Source organism: Lonchura striata, chromosome 5 (assembly GCF_050655825.1).
Source record: "Lonchura striata isolate lonStrDom1 chromosome 5, ASM5065582v1, whole genome shotgun sequence".
Classification (NCBI taxonomy): domain Eukaryota; kingdom Metazoa; phylum Chordata; class Aves; order Passeriformes; family Estrildidae; genus Lonchura; species Lonchura striata.
The window spans coordinates 21,821,427-21,842,755 of NC_140707.1; the positions used below are offsets into that span (position 1 = coordinate 21,821,427).

Genomic DNA, 21,329 nt, shown 5'->3' on the forward strand with positions numbered 1-21,329 from the left:
AAACACAGCTTTCTCTCCAATTACAGCAACACATGACTTTTTACATAACTTTAATCCTCCCATTAACTTTTCTCCTCAAAGGGAAGAAAAAAGAAAATTACTTCTGGTTTTTGGTGGCTTTTTGGTTCTTTTGCTACATAAAAGCAGAGGAATAGCAAAGCAAAAGCATCTCTTGTCCCCTTTCTATCCCTGTTGATTGGCCTCTTGTACATCACCCAATTCAAGCTGTATTAAGTCATAACCTCTCCTTACACAACTCATTTCTGTGGAGAGCACGAAATTACCTCTCACAAGAGATTTCTGAAAACCCCTGTTATTTTACATTTCCAGAAAGCATTTCTCTCCAGCTGGATGCTAGGTCTGAAGATCCACGCAGCACCTCATCCAGAACTATCTTTAGCCAATACTAAATGTATTTGCTGTACATACAGCATCATACAAAATCTGCAGACTTTTCACAAGGAAGACAGAATTAGTAACATGATAAAGCTATGACAGCAGAGGTGTATCTGAGGTAGAGAAAAGTTTCTAAGATCCCACATTAAGTGGTGTACATCTTTCTCCTTCCTGTTGTTAAGAGCTGGTTGCTCTCACACCTGCCACCACTGTCCGTGCCAATTTCCTCACACTTCTCAGTCTTGCAAATGAAGCCATGTGACATCAAGCATTCCCACCTCAGATAGCCACTGCTTCCCTGTGGTTCTGGGTCATGATTCAGCTTTGCTCTGACCCAACAAACATGAGGGTTGCTCTTCTACTCTGATGCTAAGTTTTAGGTAAGACCACAGATAGAAACTTGGTATCAAACTGAGCCGCAAAGAGAAACATCTCCAGTGTTCTGCATTCTGCTGTCTGCTATGGTTACCAACTGCCCATAAACACATGAACAAACCCATCCACAACGAGAACAGTTCATGCACACAACAAACCAGAAATAGCAGCATGGGAAACTTCACTTGCACTTAGTGCTTCAAGTGAACTATCAGTAGTGACAATCCAAGCCTCCTAAAAACAAGGCAACATATTAAGGCCTACAGTCTATTAGAACTGGTAGCAATACACTATCCAGACCTACAGAATCTTCTCTTAGCAAATGCTTGACACAGGAATTAATGACCAATGAAAAAAGAAAAACATTTCCTTGGACTGGTACAACTGACTTTTTTCAGACCCACAGAGAGAAATAAGATTTGGTCTACAGCACAGCAATTTTTCATTGTTATTCCTGAACACATTATGTGAAAGGACTTCGTTCCCAAAGCCATGTACTTACAATACAGTGAGGACCACCTCTTCCAAACAGATTCCATTGTCAAATTAAATGTTTTCAGGTATTCTGCTTATACTTTCTAAGGAGTAAAATAAAAATCACTCCAAAACAAATAAGCAAGAACATTTTATTGTGACACTTGCAGCTTTACCTTTCTCAAGTAACACAGAATTCTCCCAAATGTCTTTACCAGCCAATTTAAATATTTCATCTGAATCTGCATCACTAGTTTATAAAATTTCTCTAAGATCTGCATATTTTCAACTGATTTAACACAAAAAGAGAAGCAAAAGAACAAACCATTGAAAACATAAAAGGGCTGCATCGTGGCACATTTATTCTTTAATAGAAAGTAAGAAAAGCTTCCCTACTGACCTTTACTCCAAGTGAGGAAAAAGATAAATATCCACAGCTCTTTGTTGCATCTGGTAGGATTTTAAGATCCATCTATGCATGTATAATCACAGAACAAAGTTTCAGCCACACTGAACCATCTAAGGAGTTTTTGTGATCCATAGTTTTTACATGCATTCATCCTCAGTGTGCTGACTACAGGACAGAGATTCTGTGCACCTACAGTGGTTTAAATTTAAAAATACACCATAAGCCAACTTGGAGAAACATCCATTAGCAACTAATAGGAAGAATCACAAGGAGGTCTCACAACAGTTTACTAAAACATTAGGGTTCTTTAAATCACAGTTTTGAAATATAAAAATTCTATCTCCCCTGTAACTGAGATGTATTTACATGATTTTTTAAAAAATACGGTCTGTAATTCAGCTCTAATCGCTGTCATCTGAGCCCCCTTCAGAGCCCTCGTCATTAGATGCCTCCGGCTCAGACTCGTTCCCAGAAGCTCTGGCAGACCCCTCGTGGTCAGAGCCCCTCTCGGAGTCTCTGTCGGACTCGGCGCTGCGCGAAGCCGGGCGCGACTCGTTCTCGGAGCCGCCGGAGCCGCGGCTCCGCCCCGACTGCACGGACTCATTGTCGGACTGCTCCGACTCCGAGCGCCGCCTCTTCCTCGGGGACCGGTCACTGTCGGACTCCTCCTCGGAGGCGCGGGCGCTGGACCGGCGGGGGCTGCCGGCCTCGCTGCCAGACTTGTTCCTGTTATCGGAATCGCTGTCGGAAACAATGCGTTTGCTGTGCTGCTGCTCCCCCTCCTCAGAATCACTGTTGCTATTCCTAGCGTGCCTGAGGGGAAAAGCAGAGGGACAAAATGGTATTTAAAGGTGCTCCCTTTAGCTGATAAATAAAGCAAGACACCAGGATTTGGGTAATGCTAGTGTTAGAAGAATGAATGGAATTAATTTGCACTGGGAAGGGATGTTGCAAGTACAATGAAAAACTTCTCATTATTTTTGTGTTATCTCATTAACATTGCATTTTCTCTTGAAGGCATGCATTGAAACTCTAAGTACGCACAAAGTTAATTAAGGTTCTTACCCATCATCAGCAATTTTGAGTTTGTCCTCATCAGAAGAATCATCACTTGATGAAATGATGGCTTTTGATTTGATCTTTCCTTTCATTGAAGGAGGCAGACGTTCTGGTTTGGGCTGTATAGGGGGAAAACAAAGGGCTGCTTGTTCATGTGGCACAGGGCCCAAATGTAGGAACATATTCAGAAAACCAGATATACTTTTAAAAATTTTTCCATTTACTATCATTTGATTCTAGATGGCTTTGGAAATATCCTTTTCATCCTGGATGCAGCAATAGCAAGAGAAGAGGAGGATAAAAATAAGTTCTAAGACCAGTTGGCTTCAGGAGGCTTTGCTGTAATTTTCAACACTAATGAATCTCCCTTGACCAGGGTAATGCTAAACTCCAAACACATATTTAGAGAGTGATGCAGTTATTCAGGGTTTAACTTACAGCCTTCTTCTTCTCTGCTTTGGGTGGACGTCGCTTTTTAGGCCGCGGGCCATTTTCATGTTCTTCATCATCACTCCCCTCTTCTGCCTTCTGGGGTCTTGAACAGAAACACATTTTATATGGCATAAAGCATAATATTGCAAAAAACCCTTAAAACAAAAATACCGGTCTCAAGAAATGTCCAGTTCATCAAGTGTTACTCCTACTTCTTTTGCAGAGTGGTTGCTTAAGACTTATAAAGTGTAATGTGTTAGTAAAAAATAACCATGTGAAATCTTGATAAGAGTTTGTTTTCAAACTGTTACAAAAGACTGCAGAGAACTTACTTAAAAGCTCTACTAATGCTCAAGGAAGTCTAATATTAAATTGACATTATTAATTAATTAATTAATTAAAGTATCAGCTACCTCCTCCTCTTCTTCTTCTTTCTCTCACCCTCCTCTTCTTCCCCATCCTGTTCACTACCACTGCCCTTCCTCTTCTTTTTCTTTCTAGAGATGGGCAGATCTTCATCACTGTCATCATTGACAAACTCATCAAACTCCCCTGCTCCTTTTTTGGAACGCTGTAAGAAACACAGACAACACAACCTATTATTCACATCCCAGTTACAAAGCTACCAGGAAACACTTCAAAATAGAAATTTAGCTGAACATGTTCTAGAAGAAATGAAAATATAGATCTTCTAGAGACTATGGCAAAGTTGGTACAAGATAGGTATAATTTAGAAACTGATTCTGAAGTGGCACATAATAAGATAATCTTCTGTTATTTTAACAATTGAACACATTTTAGTGATGCCACCACACTTAGAACTTTTAAGTATTAGCTTCCAATTATGACATTTTAGTATTAAACCTGTGCAATCTTATTCAGTAGTCTAGGAGCTTGAAATTAAAAACCTGTGCTCCTGCAAGAGACTATATGTCAAAAGGAGAAAATTAAGGAGTTTTAAAAGAAATAAAAACCAAAAAGAGATTAAAACATTCTGTTCTACCCTGCCTCCACCGCCACCACGTTTTTTCTCCTTTGATCCTTCTACTTCACCAGTGAACATCAGAATATTCTTGGTCTTCTCCACATATTGAGCTCTTTGTTCCAGAAGTTTCTTCTGCTCTTCTTTTTCTCTCAGGCGCTTCTCTTCCTGAAACACCAAGGAAGCCAACCATTACCATTGTATTTGCACCCCCATGGTGATTATAACAGCAGGCACAGAAATTATTTGCTGTCAGGAGACTGGAAAATTGCTTTTTGATGCTCTGTGTCACAGCAGAAGGTGCACATGGCAAAAAAAAAAAAAGAAGTTTTTTACAAAAAGTTTTCTACAAAAAAGCCCATAGTAGAATAGGTAAATATCTGATGGCAGAACTTATGGCACATCTATTTAATTTCATTATACAACTAAATATTTCTGAGGGGAAGAAAGAGTTAGCTGCAATGTTTTCAGATGGCACTTACTATGACTGAGAAAAACAGCTACTAGGTACCACCCTAGAGCAGCAGGAGCACACATATTGTCACTGTCTGCACTTATGAAATGCAATTCACAGAATTTAGTGCAACGAAACCTGTTCTTTAAGCAGTTTCTGGCGAAGCAGCTCCTTCTCCTGCTCCTGCTTGGCACGCAGCTCCCTCTCCTCCTCATCCTGCTTGCGTGCCCGAGCCACATGGTACTGGGCCTGGCTCAGCAAGTCGGAGCATTGCCTGCAAAATCCAAGGCTCTCAGGTAAGGCAAGGTGGCAAACACAAAAAGAAATGCTTTTATCAAGTGCCTGCACCACAACACTACATTCATATCCCCAATGAACTAAAAAAACAGCTTCTTGAAAGAAGAGCACAAAGAAGAGCAGTGCAGATTTTTGAGTAAATTAAAGCATTTTTAGTAAGCTAATTTATCTTCCAATGTATCATTTCAGAACATATTGCTTCACACTTCAAACGTAGCCAATTCATATACAGAAAACCCACACATGAGCATAAAAGGAATCATGCCAACCAATTTGGAGAGCTTCTGAAGTATGGTTAATAAGAATTTGTATTTAATCACAATAACCTAACAAACCTCCTCAAAAATGTAGGGCAAAATTCAAGCTTCAAACACCCAGTAGTGTGAGAGTTAAGGCTGCATAGTGTCCAAGTCACACAAAACATTAAGGTAAGGTGCTTTCAACCCCCTCTTAGCTGATGCCAAAATGACATTTCTTTTAATATTAAATTTTTCTTCTCTGCACAAAGTGCTTCAATTATACCCATTCAGATGTACAGTGAAAGATAGAAAACAACACATGGTATTTGTATGGGGCTATGGAAATCTTACAAGAATGTGCAGAAGAGAAACACAGGAAAAGGACGAAACAGTGGTAGGGAGTGATCCTGCACTTGTATTTCTACTGTTCTAACAAATTGACAGCTGAAATTTTGGAATCTAGTTTTAATACTAAAAAAAAAAACCCAAAAAACAGGACAAAAAATATTTCACTTATAATCTGAATAAAGGATTTTTAAATTTTTTTTTTTTTATTTTTACCTGGCTTCTGTAGCAGCAAGTGCCAAGTCAAATCTCATCTTATCACCTACTTTACTCAAGTAACTGAAATACCTGGAGGAAATCACAAGAAACCAAAGTAAGCAAAGATGGCATTACTTACATATTTATTGCAATTTTACCTTAAAACAAAGCATTTACTCCTGAATTGCAAACCTGTAGAACTCAATAGATGAGGAAATCCCACAAATTTCCTCTGTGCCAACACCTTTTAATACAGCACCTTTTAACAGTTAAGAAGTGCACTCAGACTACTCCAAATCTAAAGCATTCTAAAACCTCTCTGGAGAGGAAAATTCTAAAGAGAGTTCTGAGATTTCATTTGCTGGCTTCTACCAGTAAGTACATTGCTGACCCCAACAGATTGATTCATCTGCCACAGATCACATGCCTGAATTCAGCATAAGAGAAGGAAGAGAAACTTGTTTTTCAAAAATCTGTTCAGAACAGCCTCCTTGACCTAGTGGACAGGCCCTTGAGAATATAACAAACCTACAAGTAGATAGTGAGCTATGATGATCAGTGCTTTGAAAAGTTTTTCCAGTTTAAAAGAAAATTACTTCTAACTTTCAAGATTGCCACAGCTTCTTCCCATATACCCTCAGACACATTTCAAAATAAGTGATTTTGTGCTAGACGCAAATTCTTGGGTATATGAATATACTAACTCCTTGCTTGGGGTCTACACTAGGGAGAGTATGTTCCAAAAATTTTAGTTAATAGGCAAAAATAAATTCATACAACTTCTTCAAGACAATACATAACAAGCTTCTCATTAAATTTAAGTCAGAACTTCTATCCTCAATGTAACAGCAGAGCTAGGTATGCACAAATCATGCGCCAGCTACACCTAGGAGCAGGACAAATGGTTGAAAACTCTGTTCAAGGATGGTGACAACTGGATCAGATGAATCACACTGCCGTCTGCACAAAATTTTCTATTCTTGTTTTTTAAACAGAACTAAAATATCTCAAATGCACTTAAGAAATTGCTTCTGTTCTTAAATTGTGAGAGTACTTGGACTTTACTTACCAAAAGAAGGGTGGAATTAGTCTTAAGGGACTGCCAGTCATTAATTACGCTTATGTAAGATAAACAGATTTGCTTTTAAGCCTTACAGTTTGCTTTGAAAGAAGTCATAAAATAGTATTCAAGTTGTAGAATAATTGTCAACATATTTTTGACTGTGCATTTCAGGGAAGAAGAGCATCTTGGTCACAGCAATAACAAAACTCAAAAACACATATTGGCACCTGGTCAAACAAAACTGGTTCTGGAACAAATCTGCGCACACAGTTTTGTCAGGCCCAATATTTTGCTTTCCTACTAGAAACTCCAGAATAACACAGTGCTTTGTAGAAAATGATTGCTCTTCTAACCAGATTTGTGCTCAATACTGCAAGTATACTGTAAGGGGACAACAACATGGATTATAATGATTAGAAACAAATGATCTTTACCTGTGGGCGAGCTCCAGTTCTTTCACAGCATTAAGCACTTCCTTCAGATTGCTTTTTTCATCTTTCAGGACAGAGGTAGCAAGTCTTTGCAGCACTAAAGCTACATTAAACATGAGGACTGTATCACTTGGAGCCACATGCCTGGCCTGGAAAAAACCCATATTTTTAAGATAAGCTACAACGTGAAGCAGAAATTACATACAGAGAATAAACACCATAATTTCAACACCAGACCACCAAATTTAAAGAAACACAAACACACATCAACTAACAGTAATTTTATTCTGTGATCCATGATGTTCTAGATCCATACCTTTAACAAAGTTTGTTTGCATTCCTGTAATTTGCCACATTTAAACAGTGCCCGGGCCAAATATAACAACACTTCAGTGTTTTGATGCTTATAGAACTTTCTGAGGCAGTTTTCATACTGAAATAAAAGAAAAAAAAAATCAAAGTAAGAGGCAACAGTGGTTTGTTATTTTGGTTAGCTAACTCTAGTAAATGTTTCTATTCCTAAAAAGCATCACTGCTATTATGCCTTTTATTTTTTTAAAGAAGTGTATTATGCTACGTAACATACTTTTCACTGATTAGAACATTCTCTCTCCTATTCCATAGCAAGTACCTGATTTTTTCTAGAAACTGGCTGCAGCCCAGAAGGTTCTGTAAGTCTTAAGTACAAAAGAATACTTTTTAAAGGAGCATTTACTGCAACAAAGTCCAACCAACATGACTCATTTTAAGATCATTCAAATATTCTCCACAGTATGTAGGGGGAATAAACAATATATTTTCTTTATTCATATCAGATACTTTACCAAATGAAATATATCTAATATACTAATTTCATATATCTGATGTAATTAGTTAAAAAAAATATCCAGAATTTCCAGATAACTCAAAATCAAATTTATTCTGTCCACCCAGCTGAGGAACTTGCCCATGCCAAGGGATATCAGATTATCTAAAGTGTAAAAGATAACTTGTTACTATAACTTTTGTGGGTCTAGAATTAAAGGCTTACAAGATACCAAATGTTAACATTTTCAGTAAAAAGCAACTTCTGTTTGACATACTCTTTTCTCAAGGAACCCTTCACCCTCTCTAAGCCCCCAAAATAGCAAGGAGTACAAAGTACATTTTATTTGCAGCTCAAGTACAGAAAAATTCCCCTGAACTGTAACACCTGAGGTTGTTACTCTTGGATCTCACTGTCTTGTGCCTTCAGCATCCAAGATTTTGTGTTTAGCTCAAGCCTGCCTCGGATTTGTAAGCTTTAGAGAACTCAGAAGGATAATTATTGTGGCTGCACTAGCTGGACTAGTAATTTCAATCTGTCTCCCTTTGAATCCAATAAAATGTATTTCACAGTGTGACTGCATAGCAAAGCTCAGTAAATAACCACAATTCTAATAACCTCAGTAAATAAACACAATTCTAATAACACCTTTTCTTAAATAAATTAGCAAATGAGTAAAATATTTTTTCTCCTAAATTGATAGGTGAAAGTGATACCCACCTCCCCACTGTAATTCACTGCATAAGCAACTGCTAAAATTAGATTTTCATTAGGCTTTTTGTCAATGAAAATAGTCAAAGTGCTAAAAAAACAGCAGACCACATTCAAGCACAACAGAGTGAATGTGACTGTGTTGCCAAAGCTTGCTAACAATAGTTCACTGGAGGATAGTGACTACTGGGCTCTGATCATGTAAAAAAGGCCCAGGAACACTTCCTTATTAAGCATCACAAAAAGCTTCAGAATAGCTCTGAATGAAGAGCCTCAATAAGGACTCATCTTAAATGACACAAGTTTGTTCTTAGTTTCTGTCCTGTTCAACATATGCTGTGTTTTTAAGCTTATTTGTATGCTTTTCATCGAGTAATTGAGTCAATTTACTCAGAACAGGCTGACACTTGAACATTTACTTGCTTGGGCAGGTCAGGTCAAACGAGCTGATCTCAACAGATTTCTTCCACTGTGAATTATTTTGTGATTTTAACTGTGGTGAGTAAAATTACAGCTCAGTCAGCTTTTAAAGTATTCATGTAGTCATTTACAAGAACAAAAATAGGAATTGTTGCTGTTTAAAAGGAAATCCCAGCAGCATATTGTATTTACTTACTTTGGAAACATCTGCATGTAAATCACAAACAGTAACTACAATGACTGATATTGCTCTGGCTAATAATTTATTCCATTACCAAAATTCTAACCCTGCTCTGCAAAAAAGTATAAAAGTTGATAGGTGCTTTGTTACTCCCCACCCACATTTGACGGGCTGTTACTAAATCTAGACTTGACAGCCAACAGCTTGCTAGAAATAGGCCTAAAACTTGTTAAAACATTGCTCAGAAACTTTCCCAGCTTCCCTGACAATCTAGAAGTCATCTAAGCCAAGACAGGAGGTAGTTCAATGTGATGTTACCATCTGCACAGCACTGATGTACTGCTTCTGCTCCACATAGATATGTGCCAAATTCAGCCACACATCGCTGATATCTGCTGTGGCCTCTCTCACTTGGGCAAAAACATCACGAGCTTCACGGAAATATCCTTTGTGTGCCAAGACAGCTCCTGAGGGGAGAGGAACATGGCCAGTGTGAGCTTCCAGCTTCATGCACACTGTGCACTCCTACTACAGAAAGTTCAATACTGCCTCAATAAAGCGTCCCTTCAAAAACTGACATAGCTGCCATGTCCTGGGCTCCACTCTACAGTGCTCAGGCCCTGAAAAAACAATTCTCTATTAAAGCACGAAATTCAAGAATATGATCACCTCTGATGCAAAACTAGAGTCTGATATTCACCTATGCCATTAGCAGCATACAAATTCTTTGGGTCATTTCTGAGGACTTGCTTGTAGATGGCTAATGCACGGTCTTGGTGACGTTTCTCCTGCAGAAAGAAATGCCCCAATTCATCACTCACTTCTAAAGTGGGGTATTAAAAGATCTACCCACAGGTTTTATGAACTAGAAGATGCCAAATAAACATTAAGAAGAGGTTCTGAATAGCTAATAACATACACAAAATAAACAAACAAACCCATACACAGGGCAGAGAGATGCCCATTACCTTTTCTCTGTCTCTTGTGGGTTGATGGAGAGTCTGCAGCCAGACGTTGCCAAGAGCCAGCATGGAATAAGTATCATTTTGTGTGGAGGGCTGCTTCAATATTCTTTCAAATTTCTTCTGTCCTGGACCCCATTCTTGTTTAGCCAAATGAAGATTGCCAATCAGAGACCAGGCATCTGGATGATCCTAAATAAAAATTCACTCTAAGTTACAAATAAAAGGGAAGTGTTTCCCTTTGCAAGGGTTCTTTTTCAAGTATGAAGTGTTACTCTTCTTAAACGTAATTCCATATTTAAAAGAACCCCAAACAAAACACAGAGAGCAGATATGGCAGCTCTCTCTTCTTCCTCTAGTTTAAACAAATTAAAAACACAAAAAGAGGAAAATTAAATTTTAAGTTAACTTATTATTTGGAGTGTTTTAATGTTAAACACTATAGGGTTACAAACCTGATTGATCTGAAGTGCTTCTTTAAACCAATCAGAAGCCTCATAAAAATTCCCTTTATCCCTGGCCATAGCTCCCAAGCGCAAGTAGCCTGAAAATAAAGATAGAAAATTAAATAAAAATCAGGTTAAAGTCATCTTGAGCAAAAAAAATATTGTCCATGCATAATTTCAAAAGCAATCTTTCTCTTGATCAGCTAAGGACAGCAAAGACTAAGAGACCTTTCATATTCTATTCACGAGAAATACAACGTGAAGAGGAACTTGCACCCATGATGGCCATACAAAATCTGCAGGCTCTGAATAGTTAAGAGTATTGTAAATGTGTTAAATTTGCTTCATAAGTTAAAGACAACTGAAAAACTGCAAAGAAATAAGGAACCATCAGTTCCATAATTCTCCTCCCCACTTTATAAATAGCTCTCCCATCTCCACAAGCTTTGGGAAGGGTATCTGTGGGTAACAATGGAAAACAAACAGGGAAAAGGCTACAGATGAGGCTAGGGCATGATGTGTGCTGTAGCCTGTGGCAAACAGCACAGGTCAGCCCCAACAGTACAGTGAAAACAAAGGAAGACAGACGTAAGGAGAGCAGAAGACACTATCAACCAGAAGATTTTTGGTATTATAAGGACAGCTGTAGAAGTGAAATACCAAATGTTTCTTACAATCAACGTAATTTGGATGTTCTCTCAAAATGTTTTTATAGAGCTTTTCAGCTTCGTGAAATTCACACATGGCCTCGTAGAGCCTGGCAAGGTTGTAGGACGTTGTCACAGAAATGGCATTGTAGTAATGCTCATCGTGCTCAGCCTCTGCTTTTGCACGATCCAGTGATGCCAGGAAGTATTTCTGAAGCACAGAAAGAAAATAGCAATGAAGCACTCCAGAATATCCACAAAGAAAAGCTTCTGTCTGATCAAGAAACACCATTCAAACTGTGAGTAACTGCATACCTTTGCTTCTCCCAGGTTTCCCAGCCTGAAGTGCAGGGCACCCACATTATTCAGGATCTCTGGAGGGACATCAGCCTGTACCTTCTCCTGCAGAATGCGTGTGGCTGTTCCATAGGCTGACAGAGCACCCTGTGCAAAAAAACAGAAAGTGGATGAAAGAAAGAAGAGAATGAGCTCTACACACTCTTATGAAAAACACACACACAATTCACCAAGTGCATATTAATAATACCTGTATATCAGTCTGTTCCAGAATTTGGGCTAGCTCAATCCATGCCTCTACATCATCAGGATATTGTTCTGTGACTTTCTTTAAATGTCCCTGAAAAACAGAAGATAATTATGGCACTTCAAAGACACACAGCCTGTTAAAAAAAAAATGGAAATAAAAGAAAGAGTAAAGGCATTCACTTTAACACCAGAGAGAAGATGCACCATATTGCAGAAGCAAACATCCTAAAAATCTATACAGTAATAAATCTGCATTAGTTTTCTTCCTTCATTATTCTATTCTTCTGTAGAACAGAACACCTGCTTCAAGTCTTAGAGAAACAAAGGCAAATACACCAACATGAAAAGCTAGAGAAATGTCTAACATTTCTTCCATTTATCTACCCAACATTAGATTTAAAATACCTTTTATTTTAAAAAAAGCATCACTGTCCTTCCAGATAAGCCAAGCCAAGCGCTTTCTGGTAATCACCAGCTGATTTGCTCTCTTCAGGAAATCATGAGCTAACTTCCCATCTTCAGACAATTTTATATATATATGGAAAGAATTCCACCCTTTTCACATACCAAATAGAGACATAAGGCTGGAGCTTCTGTAAATTCCTGGACATGCTTTATCCAGAACCCAGTGTAGTCTCAGTTCTGTCCAGAAGCTATAACTCTTCACAGACAGAAAGACCCCTCATGACAGCCCATATGAAATATTCCATATCTACAGCCACCTAACCCTGAGTTTTATTCAACTTAAGGAACAATCTGATTTCAAGTCTAATTTCCAAGTTCTACTCTTGCAAAAAAACACGATGCTGGCAGAAGGAAAACTCACCTTTGCAATATCTCGTTTCTCTTGATCTTCTGAAGCTGCATAAAGAGATCCAAGGATTTTCATAGTCTCATAATTATTAGGATAGGCTTTCAAGACTTTTTCAAAGCATTGTGAAGCATTCTCTTTGTCCCCTCGATAAATGTACATTTGACCCAATCCAAAAAACGGAAGTACGAAAGAAGATGAGGCAAACTGAGTGGCCTGGTAATAATACTGGAAAGCTTGATCATAATCTTCCTGATTAAAAGGAATTAAATGAAGAACAGTCAGTGTTTTTAGAGGCAACCTTTGTGTGAACTTTTATAACAGAGACTTTTTTAAATGTGAGCTCAAAGGGGACTTTTAAAAACTGCCCTACCTGCACATGAAAAGACCTCGCCAGCTGGTAACAGCTCTCTGCCTGCATCGCTTCTACTTCTGTGTTATGGAAAGCATGAAGAGCCAAGTGTTGTACTTTACCATAGTCCTGACAAAAAAAAAAAAAGGAAGTTAAATGAAATTTGGAAGGCTTCACTTTATTTATGGTCAAGTGATTTTATGATTTAAACATGGACAGCTGGAAAATATGACAAAGCTTTAGTCACAGCACTGACTAAATAACAACAGATTTAGTTTTAGCTGTTACTATTCTTTTCTCTATTTCATGTTTTAAAGCGTGGAAGAGTGAGGAGAGGGAAAAACAAACCAACAAAAAACCTCCACCAACCGTAAAAACCAATTCCAAACATCAAAAATGCAAAACCCCTTCAGGACACAAAGATGATTTTGATTTAAGTAAGTGTACCTTTCTTGGTTTTCTTGAGAAAGGCTCATACAAAATTCAGGCCAAAAACCTCAGAGCTCTTCATCTAGATTAACAGATATTAGGTACCTGATGAAATGGGTTTGAATCTATCACAGAATTCTTGCTGTTCAGAGGTTATCAAGCATTTAAGTAAAATTTCAGTGATCTCTTACCTTCTTGAAAAAGAAGTGATTAGCCAAGTGATTCAACACCATTGGATTACTGGGATCAATTGTGTAAGCCCTAGAGAGGAGCTGAACACCATTCTTGATGGAATCCGCCTAAATGGAACATTGACAGGTATCAGCAGCACCTCAGTATCTGTATCTTATTACCATCTTCAAAATCATTTTTCAGTTTAGGCTGCTCAAGATTTCTGACAACACCATACTGCGCTCAAAAAAAAAGTAAATTCAACTACCAGCTTTTCTTCCTGCAGCATACAGGTGGAAAATGGGAAATGAAGCTACCATACAGGGATGGAAAAGAGCAGAGCAGGAATTTCTAGGAAAAAAAAAAAAGCAAAAAAACCCAAAAGACTTAATGTTTATGTCCTTTGACAGCTTTCCTTCTGGTCCTTCTACTGTCCAGTGTCCTCAGTGCCTGTTGGTTTCAGTTTCCATGTTTTACCCAATTCTTTCAACAGTGGAATATATCTGCATGCTCAAATTCTAATTCAAATTATTTAGATCTCATTTTAAAATCAGTACAAGTTTGAAGTGTTTATACAGAAATATCATTTCATCAACTTACTATTTTCTAAAGAAGCTTTATACCTTAAAGCAAGCTTCCCATGGTAAAAATGTGATTACCTACAAGTTCAAATCCACAACTGATAAAATAATTTATCTTTATTTAGGATGATCATGTAATCTGTATCACAAGCATATCAGCTTAATCTGTACTTATTTCTGAACAGAAACACAAAAAATGCTATCAAGAAGTCATCTAATGGCTGTGCTTTACTCTGTAATTATGATGAGAAGAAAGCTGTCTTATTGAACAGATTAGGTTTTAAGAGGTTAAAATGTAACATGAAGGCAGCTAAAAAATCAATTTCAGTTTGAACAGGTGCAATCTTTCCAAACCTAGCATAACAATAGACCTGGATAAGGAGATATTGAATCTTTCCTGCCTTCATTTTCAAAGGTTAATATGCTTTATAATCACACTGTGCTTTTGTCCAAGTTCTCCAATATCTTGAGTCTTATGTCCAACTTCAACCCAATCCAATATGTGGGTAGAGGTCCCAAAGCTCTAAGTGCTTTCATTTAAGAAAAACAGATCAGACAGACCTCAATGAGAACACAGTGTGTCTCAACCCTGATCTGACATCATAACATCTTCTAGGAGGAAGAAATATCTAAGCACAAAAAAGGTATCAATTAGTTTGATACTCAGAGAGACTATTTTCTCCCTTCCCTGTGTCAACTCTTCAATGTTACACTAACTTTTACTATAAAGTTGTGAGAAGAGTTTGAAGTAAAGCACAGATGATATATTTCTAAGGAAGAACACAAAACATCTTTGAGTGGCTCAGCTTTTAATCATAGCTTTTTGAATCTTCAGGTGAGTGGACTCATCTCTTGACTTCAGTCAAAAGATCATCAGGAAAAGAAAGATACCAAATAGCAACAACGTCTCATCTGTGGAATTTATTTAAATTTGACTTTAGAGTATTTTTGGTTCTTTCTGTAGTTTTATGAAAAAAACTCTTATGCCCTTTTAGTTTCTTCATGGAAATATGAACAGGTTTTTTTCCCCCCACAAAGTAGTAAACCAAGAAACTTTTAGACATTCTGTGCTAACAAAAGATCTTTCTAAGGAACTCTAGAAAGTAGCGCACTAAATTTTAGCCACATACTATTATGTAACAATATTTTTTTTTTTTAAATACTTATGGGTCTCCTCTTCTAGTGATAACATCCAAGATGGTTAATCCCTGCTAAGGAAGTTACAATTCCAACTAAACTATATTTGCATGCATTTTTCTAGTGATACAATATCTAGAAAGGTGGATCACCACTTAAATGTACTTTTATCAGACCAGTTAAAATTTTTTCTTGCCTACTCTTTGGTTTACCATGCAGCATGCATGCCTGAATGCAAGTTTGAAACTCGTTTGAAAATTTGTTCTTAACTCCTAAACTTCTAAAAATCTTGTTCTAACCGCCTGGGAATACGTCTTTTACCTTGACCTTCCTTCACGTATCACCATGGAGTTTTATTATTTTAAATGAAACAGTTAACCTAGCACTGTTTCTCTGTACCTAATTCTTCTATAAATAACAGAATTGAAGATTTTTAACAACAGAAGAAAGCTATTCAGAATGTGCTGCTCACATGACAAGCACGTATCTATAATATCATTCAATAGAACAGACTTCAACTTATTCAACCATAAAAGTTATTACCCATTTTAAAACTGGACTATCTTTGAAAGGACAAAAAATTTGCTTTTTTATCTAAAAGAAAGTAAACTGAGCATGGATTACTGCTAAGTCAGACCCACCTCCTTATTATTGAGTTCCAGAACAGCCAGTCCAACCAAGGCCCCAACACACTTGGAATTCAGATCCAGAGCCCTGCTGAAGGCCAAGCGAGCTTTTTCCAGCTTGTTCAGTTTCACGAAGCAGTGGCCCATTCCCAACCGAACCTCGGCTAGAGAACAACATGACACCATTCATAATCCCAAAGTTTCAACTTTATGCCTCTTTTTTTCCACAACCGAGCGTGAAAGCAGAGTTTTTCAGAGTTCTTTAAGGCCTGCAAAGCCATCTTAACAATTTCTGTTTTTCAAGGCAGCAGACCATACTTGGCTGGCCACAAAATGAACTTGAATGTATTAGTAAGACTTTATTTCTTCATAAACTCCAGAATACTGATCTATCTCCCACAGACTCCAATGCCAGACAAATAAAAAATCACTTTTATGGGAATGTATTAAAAAATAATAGAGAACAGCATTAAAGAATTGCCAGATGGAAGGGCTGGACATTTCTTAGGGAAGTTAAGTTCACTCCAAACTAGCAGGTCTTCAGAAAACACAGATGAATAAACAATTTAGCTGGCATTTCTCGTCGAATGATCAACTGATTCACATGCTGTTTATCATCCTCCAGCTTCCATAACCAAGTACAGATGTACTAATACAGAAAATTCACATCATACTGCCCTTTCAGACTGCTTGTGATCTACGGAGAATTTATAAACAGCAGTTTCAAATCTGTGTCCATTAGAAAAAGGGGAGCAAAGGAAAGATGTATGTTGAAAAGTAAGGCTTTTGTAGCAATCAATATGGTAAAGCAGACCACAGAACAGACATCAAGTTTGCAATAAACCTTTTCTCCAACAGATTATGGCAAAGTCTATCACATCTCTCAAGAGACTTTCAAGTATTTATGTTCTTACTGTAAATACCTTGAATTAATGTATCTAAATCCCACGTATTACTTTTTACAGCCATTAAAATTCACTTTCTCAGATTTTTGTATAAAGAAAATAATACAAGACCAGGAAAACTCACATCATGCACTATAAGTAGAATTTTGCTTGTTTCATTATTGTTATGTCATTTCTGACGCCTTTTTCCAAGAGCTTACAGAAAAATTCTGCAAGAGTCTTGAACAGTTCCTTCCCTCTCCGTATAACTTTAATTTCTCTTATATGCAAAATCTCATTTTCTAATACCTCTTTAAAAGGTAATACTCCAAAAAAGTATTTTCCTAAACACAACTTTCTTCTCTAAATATTAAGAAATACTTCAAGTCAAAGAATGCCCAAATCCCTCTATAATGAGGGTTGGGGTTCTTTTGACAGATACAGACCACAAAAATGACCTTTAAATTTGAATTAGGAAGACCTGAGTTAGTTTGCAAGCAGAGCAAATACCTCCAGTAGCAAACACTTTCTGCCGTACCTGGGCAGCCTGGATTGGTACGCAGTGCTTTCTTGTAGTAGGCAAGGGCTCCTCTATAATCTTTCTTGTTGAAAGAAATGCATGCCTTACCTGTTAGAACATACCAGGAACAAAACCAAGATTATAAACCAGAAACTCAAGTAATATTTGGTTAACTTGTACTGTACCTATTTTCAAAAGTTACAGTTAAAAACTAACAGAAAATTAGGATGACAACTTTTCTTACATTTGCTGACGTACATTTGTCAAGTATATGAAAAAAGCAAACATAAAAACACATTCAATTTATATGTTCATATTTTTCTGTAGAAACTTAACTCTTTATTGGTCCAGAGGAAAGACACTTACTGAGACTAGTGAACAACTTAAATTACAAGTGTTACAATCTGCTGACCCCTCACAAGTGGTAACTTCACCCTTAACAGAGTGTCCAGCACCATTGCCATCACTAGGGAAGCATAAATAGCTGGACTGGATATATGCCCTTGGGTCTCAGAAGATGCCAGTTAGCATTGCATTTTTCCTTGCTCTTCCACCTATGTGTACTTCCCAAATTTGAATTAGTCTCTGTCATGTGTGTCTCGATCACATTCTCTCTACACACACCCACTTAACCACATAACTCATTCCAAAACTCAACCAAAGAGACCAGGTTTTTACAAATATCCAGAAACTCATACCAAGTAGGGCAGGAATATTATTTGGAGATTGGTTGAGCACGAAGTGGAACTGTGCATCAGCTTGGTCCATCTTATCACCTTCAAGCAGGCAAAAGCAGGCTCTTCCCAACAAGTGATTCTAGACAAGGGAAAGAATTTGCAATACATTTATCATTGCAAAATATGTTTTCTTTAAAATCACTAATATACGAAAATGTTTTTTTTTTGCTCAGATTTCTTTTTTACCTGATCGTACATGATGATTTTGTCAGCCATAGTGTACAGCAGGGTGGCTTGGGTGATGAGCTCCTTCTTGTTGTCTTTGTTCTTCTCTTTCCGAGCCTGCTGTACATAGTAGGCTGCCAGAGTGTCCAGACATGTCATCTGATCCTTCTCGTGGTCTCTGTAGTCCAGGTTGCCATCGATGCGGGCAGCTTCCAGCAGCTTCACAAAGTCTTCTGTTTTGCCTTGCTTGTAGTACTCCAGCTACAAAACACAGTTTTAACAGACAACACCACCCCAGTGAGTACAGAACATACCAAGCTGATGCTTTAGCTATCACACAGACTTTTTTCCTAGGATGTAGGGATAAAGCATAAATAAATGTAGGTATCATCAGAGAAAGGTTTTCTGGTAATGCCAAGTGTTTTTCTGTCCTAGAATCACTGAATGGCCTGGGATGGAAGGGACCTTGAAGATAATCTTGTTCCAACCGCCCTGCCATGGGTAGGGACACTTTCCTGTTGCTCAAAGGTCCATCCAACCTGCCCTTGAACACTTCCAGGGATGGGGTATCCACAACTTCTAAGGGCAACCTGTGCCAGTGCCTCACCCCCTTAAAACACAACTTTTTGAGCTATTTATAAGAAGAATCCACTGGTCTTCCTCTGAAATTCTTTGATGTTTTGACATTTAATCATACTTTCCACAGTATTGATACTGCCCCCTCCTTTTTTATTAAGCATGTAATCAAATGCACAGACCAAGAAAACTATTGATTGAGGGGGGAAAAAAAACATAGAAAGCAACCCTCATGAGGCATTATTTAATGAAAAAGAGATTAAATGGAAATCCTAATATGCATATGTCAATCAGAAACATCTGGCCTAGAATCAAGACTGAATGACCTCATAAAGTACCTGTTTGGAGCTCAGTTATCACTGGTCATTAGAGTAGGGAATTGGAAATCATTATCTGATTGTGTGAATACAGTATTTAAATACACAATTTGTATCTATACTGACCGCTAGGGCAATCCATATGTGCAGCTGGGTGTGCTCCTGTTTCAGTATACTTATAACTTCATCACCCTCGGGCAACTGATCGAAGTCAAGCTCAATAACCTAGAACCAAACAACACAGATAATGTTTTCACAAAGCATGAAAAAAAAATTGTCAGTCATTGAGCTCAAAGGAAACTGGACATCTCAGAGCACAAAACATAAATAACTATTTGTGTTTAAACAAAGTTGTGGACAAAGAAAGGAGAGATAACATATTGCATTCTGTACAAGATAAAAGTGATGGCTTCTCTTTAGAGAAAAGACAAACCAATGTTTGGGATGCAAGCGAGGGAAAATAAGCAGAGATCTGATTTTAACTTCTTTCACTATAGACTTGATGCTCAGAATCGGCTAATAATCAACTTGACTGCAACTTGACTGACTTTCAAAAACTTTCCCTACAGGTAATACAGAGATCTAGCTCAGAGACAAAATCTTCCAAGTCATCTGGTGTCAGAAAATCAATACCTAAGAGTTAGATTCCTGAAATATTGTAAAGTCATCTTTATGCCCTAGGAAATTAAGAGACTATTAAAGAAGCTAAATTTATGAATATTTACAACTGTAGATATGATTAGCAAATGACATCAAGAACTTTTCATCATTCAGGCATTGTTTTGTGAGAATTAGTCTCCCATGTTGATCTAATCTTCTGATATTATAAAATGAGGAAAAAGGAACAGGTACTCCCCAGATGGGATATTTGGGAACACAGTTTAACTGCTTGTTAGTTCACCTTACTCAGCCATGCTGTCTTTAATAATTAGTCATCTGCGTTACAAGTTAATTTTACAGCAAGAAAGAAGTGCAGTTGTTGTACCCTGATTACCAATACAGGGACTCCTCTGTAGGCTGAATTAGAGCAACCCAGTTTATAAAGGCTTCTAGTTTTGACAATACAAGACTTTAGCAAAAATATTTCTGCTTAACTTTGGCTCATTTTAGTTTATGTTGCATAGCACCTCCTGTCTCACAGATAATGGCTCTCATCCCTCAACTAAAATAGTTATGAATGAGAAATAGATATTACCAACACAGCAAATAAACATGGAAGTAAAAAAAAGCAGGGGTGAGTGGAGGGGTATTTTATTATATTCCCTAGTAATTAATTCAGAACTTTGGGATCAAAGTAGTTCTAGCCCGAACCAAGATCACAATTCATGTTGACACCTCAGACAGAAATTTCTGTCACAGAAGAAAATGCCCTTGAACATGTAAACTCCATAGAATAAAGCAATTTTGTTAGATAAAACCTAAATGGCAGCCATATAGAGATTTGTTTGTGTATATCAATTTGTGTGTATATGAATGTCGCTATGTACATGTATATATGTATATGTGTATGTATACAGGAAAGCAGGCAGAAAGAAATTCACAGAGGATATTCTTCAACCTGTAAGCATTATGTTTCAACACCTTACTTAGCCACACTATAAATTTAGTATCTGCCATGGCACGATTTAATGGCAAACTTTGTTATATGCTGCAAATCTCCACAACTCCTAAACCTTTCTAATCTTTCTTTGTACACTTGTGTCAGTGTACCTTAAATACAGAGAAGTTAAGCTTTTAGCTCCACGGTGAAATAACCTTACAGAGAGGCTCGTGTCTGTGGGCTGTGGAGGAGCACCAGGACACCCTGACACAGCAAAGCGGCGGCGAACGCGGCCGGGCACACACCGGCGACCCCGGCTGCGAGCGACACCCGCGCCCCGAGCCCGGGGCACGGCCACGGGCGGCGGCGGCGACCGCCCCGCCCCGCCCCGGCACGGATCGCCCTCCTCGCCCTGCCCCGCCGCCTCCCCGCGCCCGACTCGCCTCGTCGGTGTCCCGGAGGGGGATTTCGATGGAGCCCCGCGACATCCTGGCGACAGCGCTGCCGGAGCCGCCGCTGGCCGGGCCGGGGCCGCCGCGCGCACTTCCCCTCACGGCAGCGCCCGACCCGGACGTGCTCGGGAACGGGGCGGAGCGGGCCCGCCCGGGGCG

The 21,329-nt window shown here is 38.4% G+C and overlaps 1 protein-coding gene across 1 annotated transcript; it reads right to left on the reverse strand.

The window, feature by feature from the left end:
- Positions 1-1,383: 1,383 nt before the first annotated feature.
- On the reverse strand, positions 1,384-21,293 carry CTR9 (CTR9 component of Paf1/RNA polymerase II complex). The gene is made up of 25 exons (XM_021549769.4): positions 21,162-21,293; positions 19,305-19,403; positions 18,307-18,546; positions 18,082-18,199; positions 17,402-17,491; positions 15,995-16,143; positions 13,656-13,763; positions 13,057-13,164; positions 12,699-12,935; positions 11,874-11,963; positions 11,642-11,770; positions 11,354-11,537; positions 10,689-10,777; positions 10,240-10,425; positions 9,972-10,059; positions 9,590-9,738; positions 7,471-7,587; positions 7,158-7,303; positions 5,679-5,750; positions 4,720-4,855; positions 4,149-4,295; positions 3,559-3,716; positions 3,152-3,248; positions 2,720-2,832; positions 1,384-2,467 (listed from the first exon to the last, which is right to left on the reverse strand). Exons 1-25 carry the CDS (start codon positions 21,204-21,206, stop codon positions 2,056-2,058), a joined length of 3,507 nt encoding a protein of 1,168 aa, XP_021405444.1. The 5' UTR covers positions 21,207-21,293; the 3' UTR covers positions 1,384-2,055.
- Between the last annotated feature and the right edge of the window lie 36 nt (positions 21,294-21,329).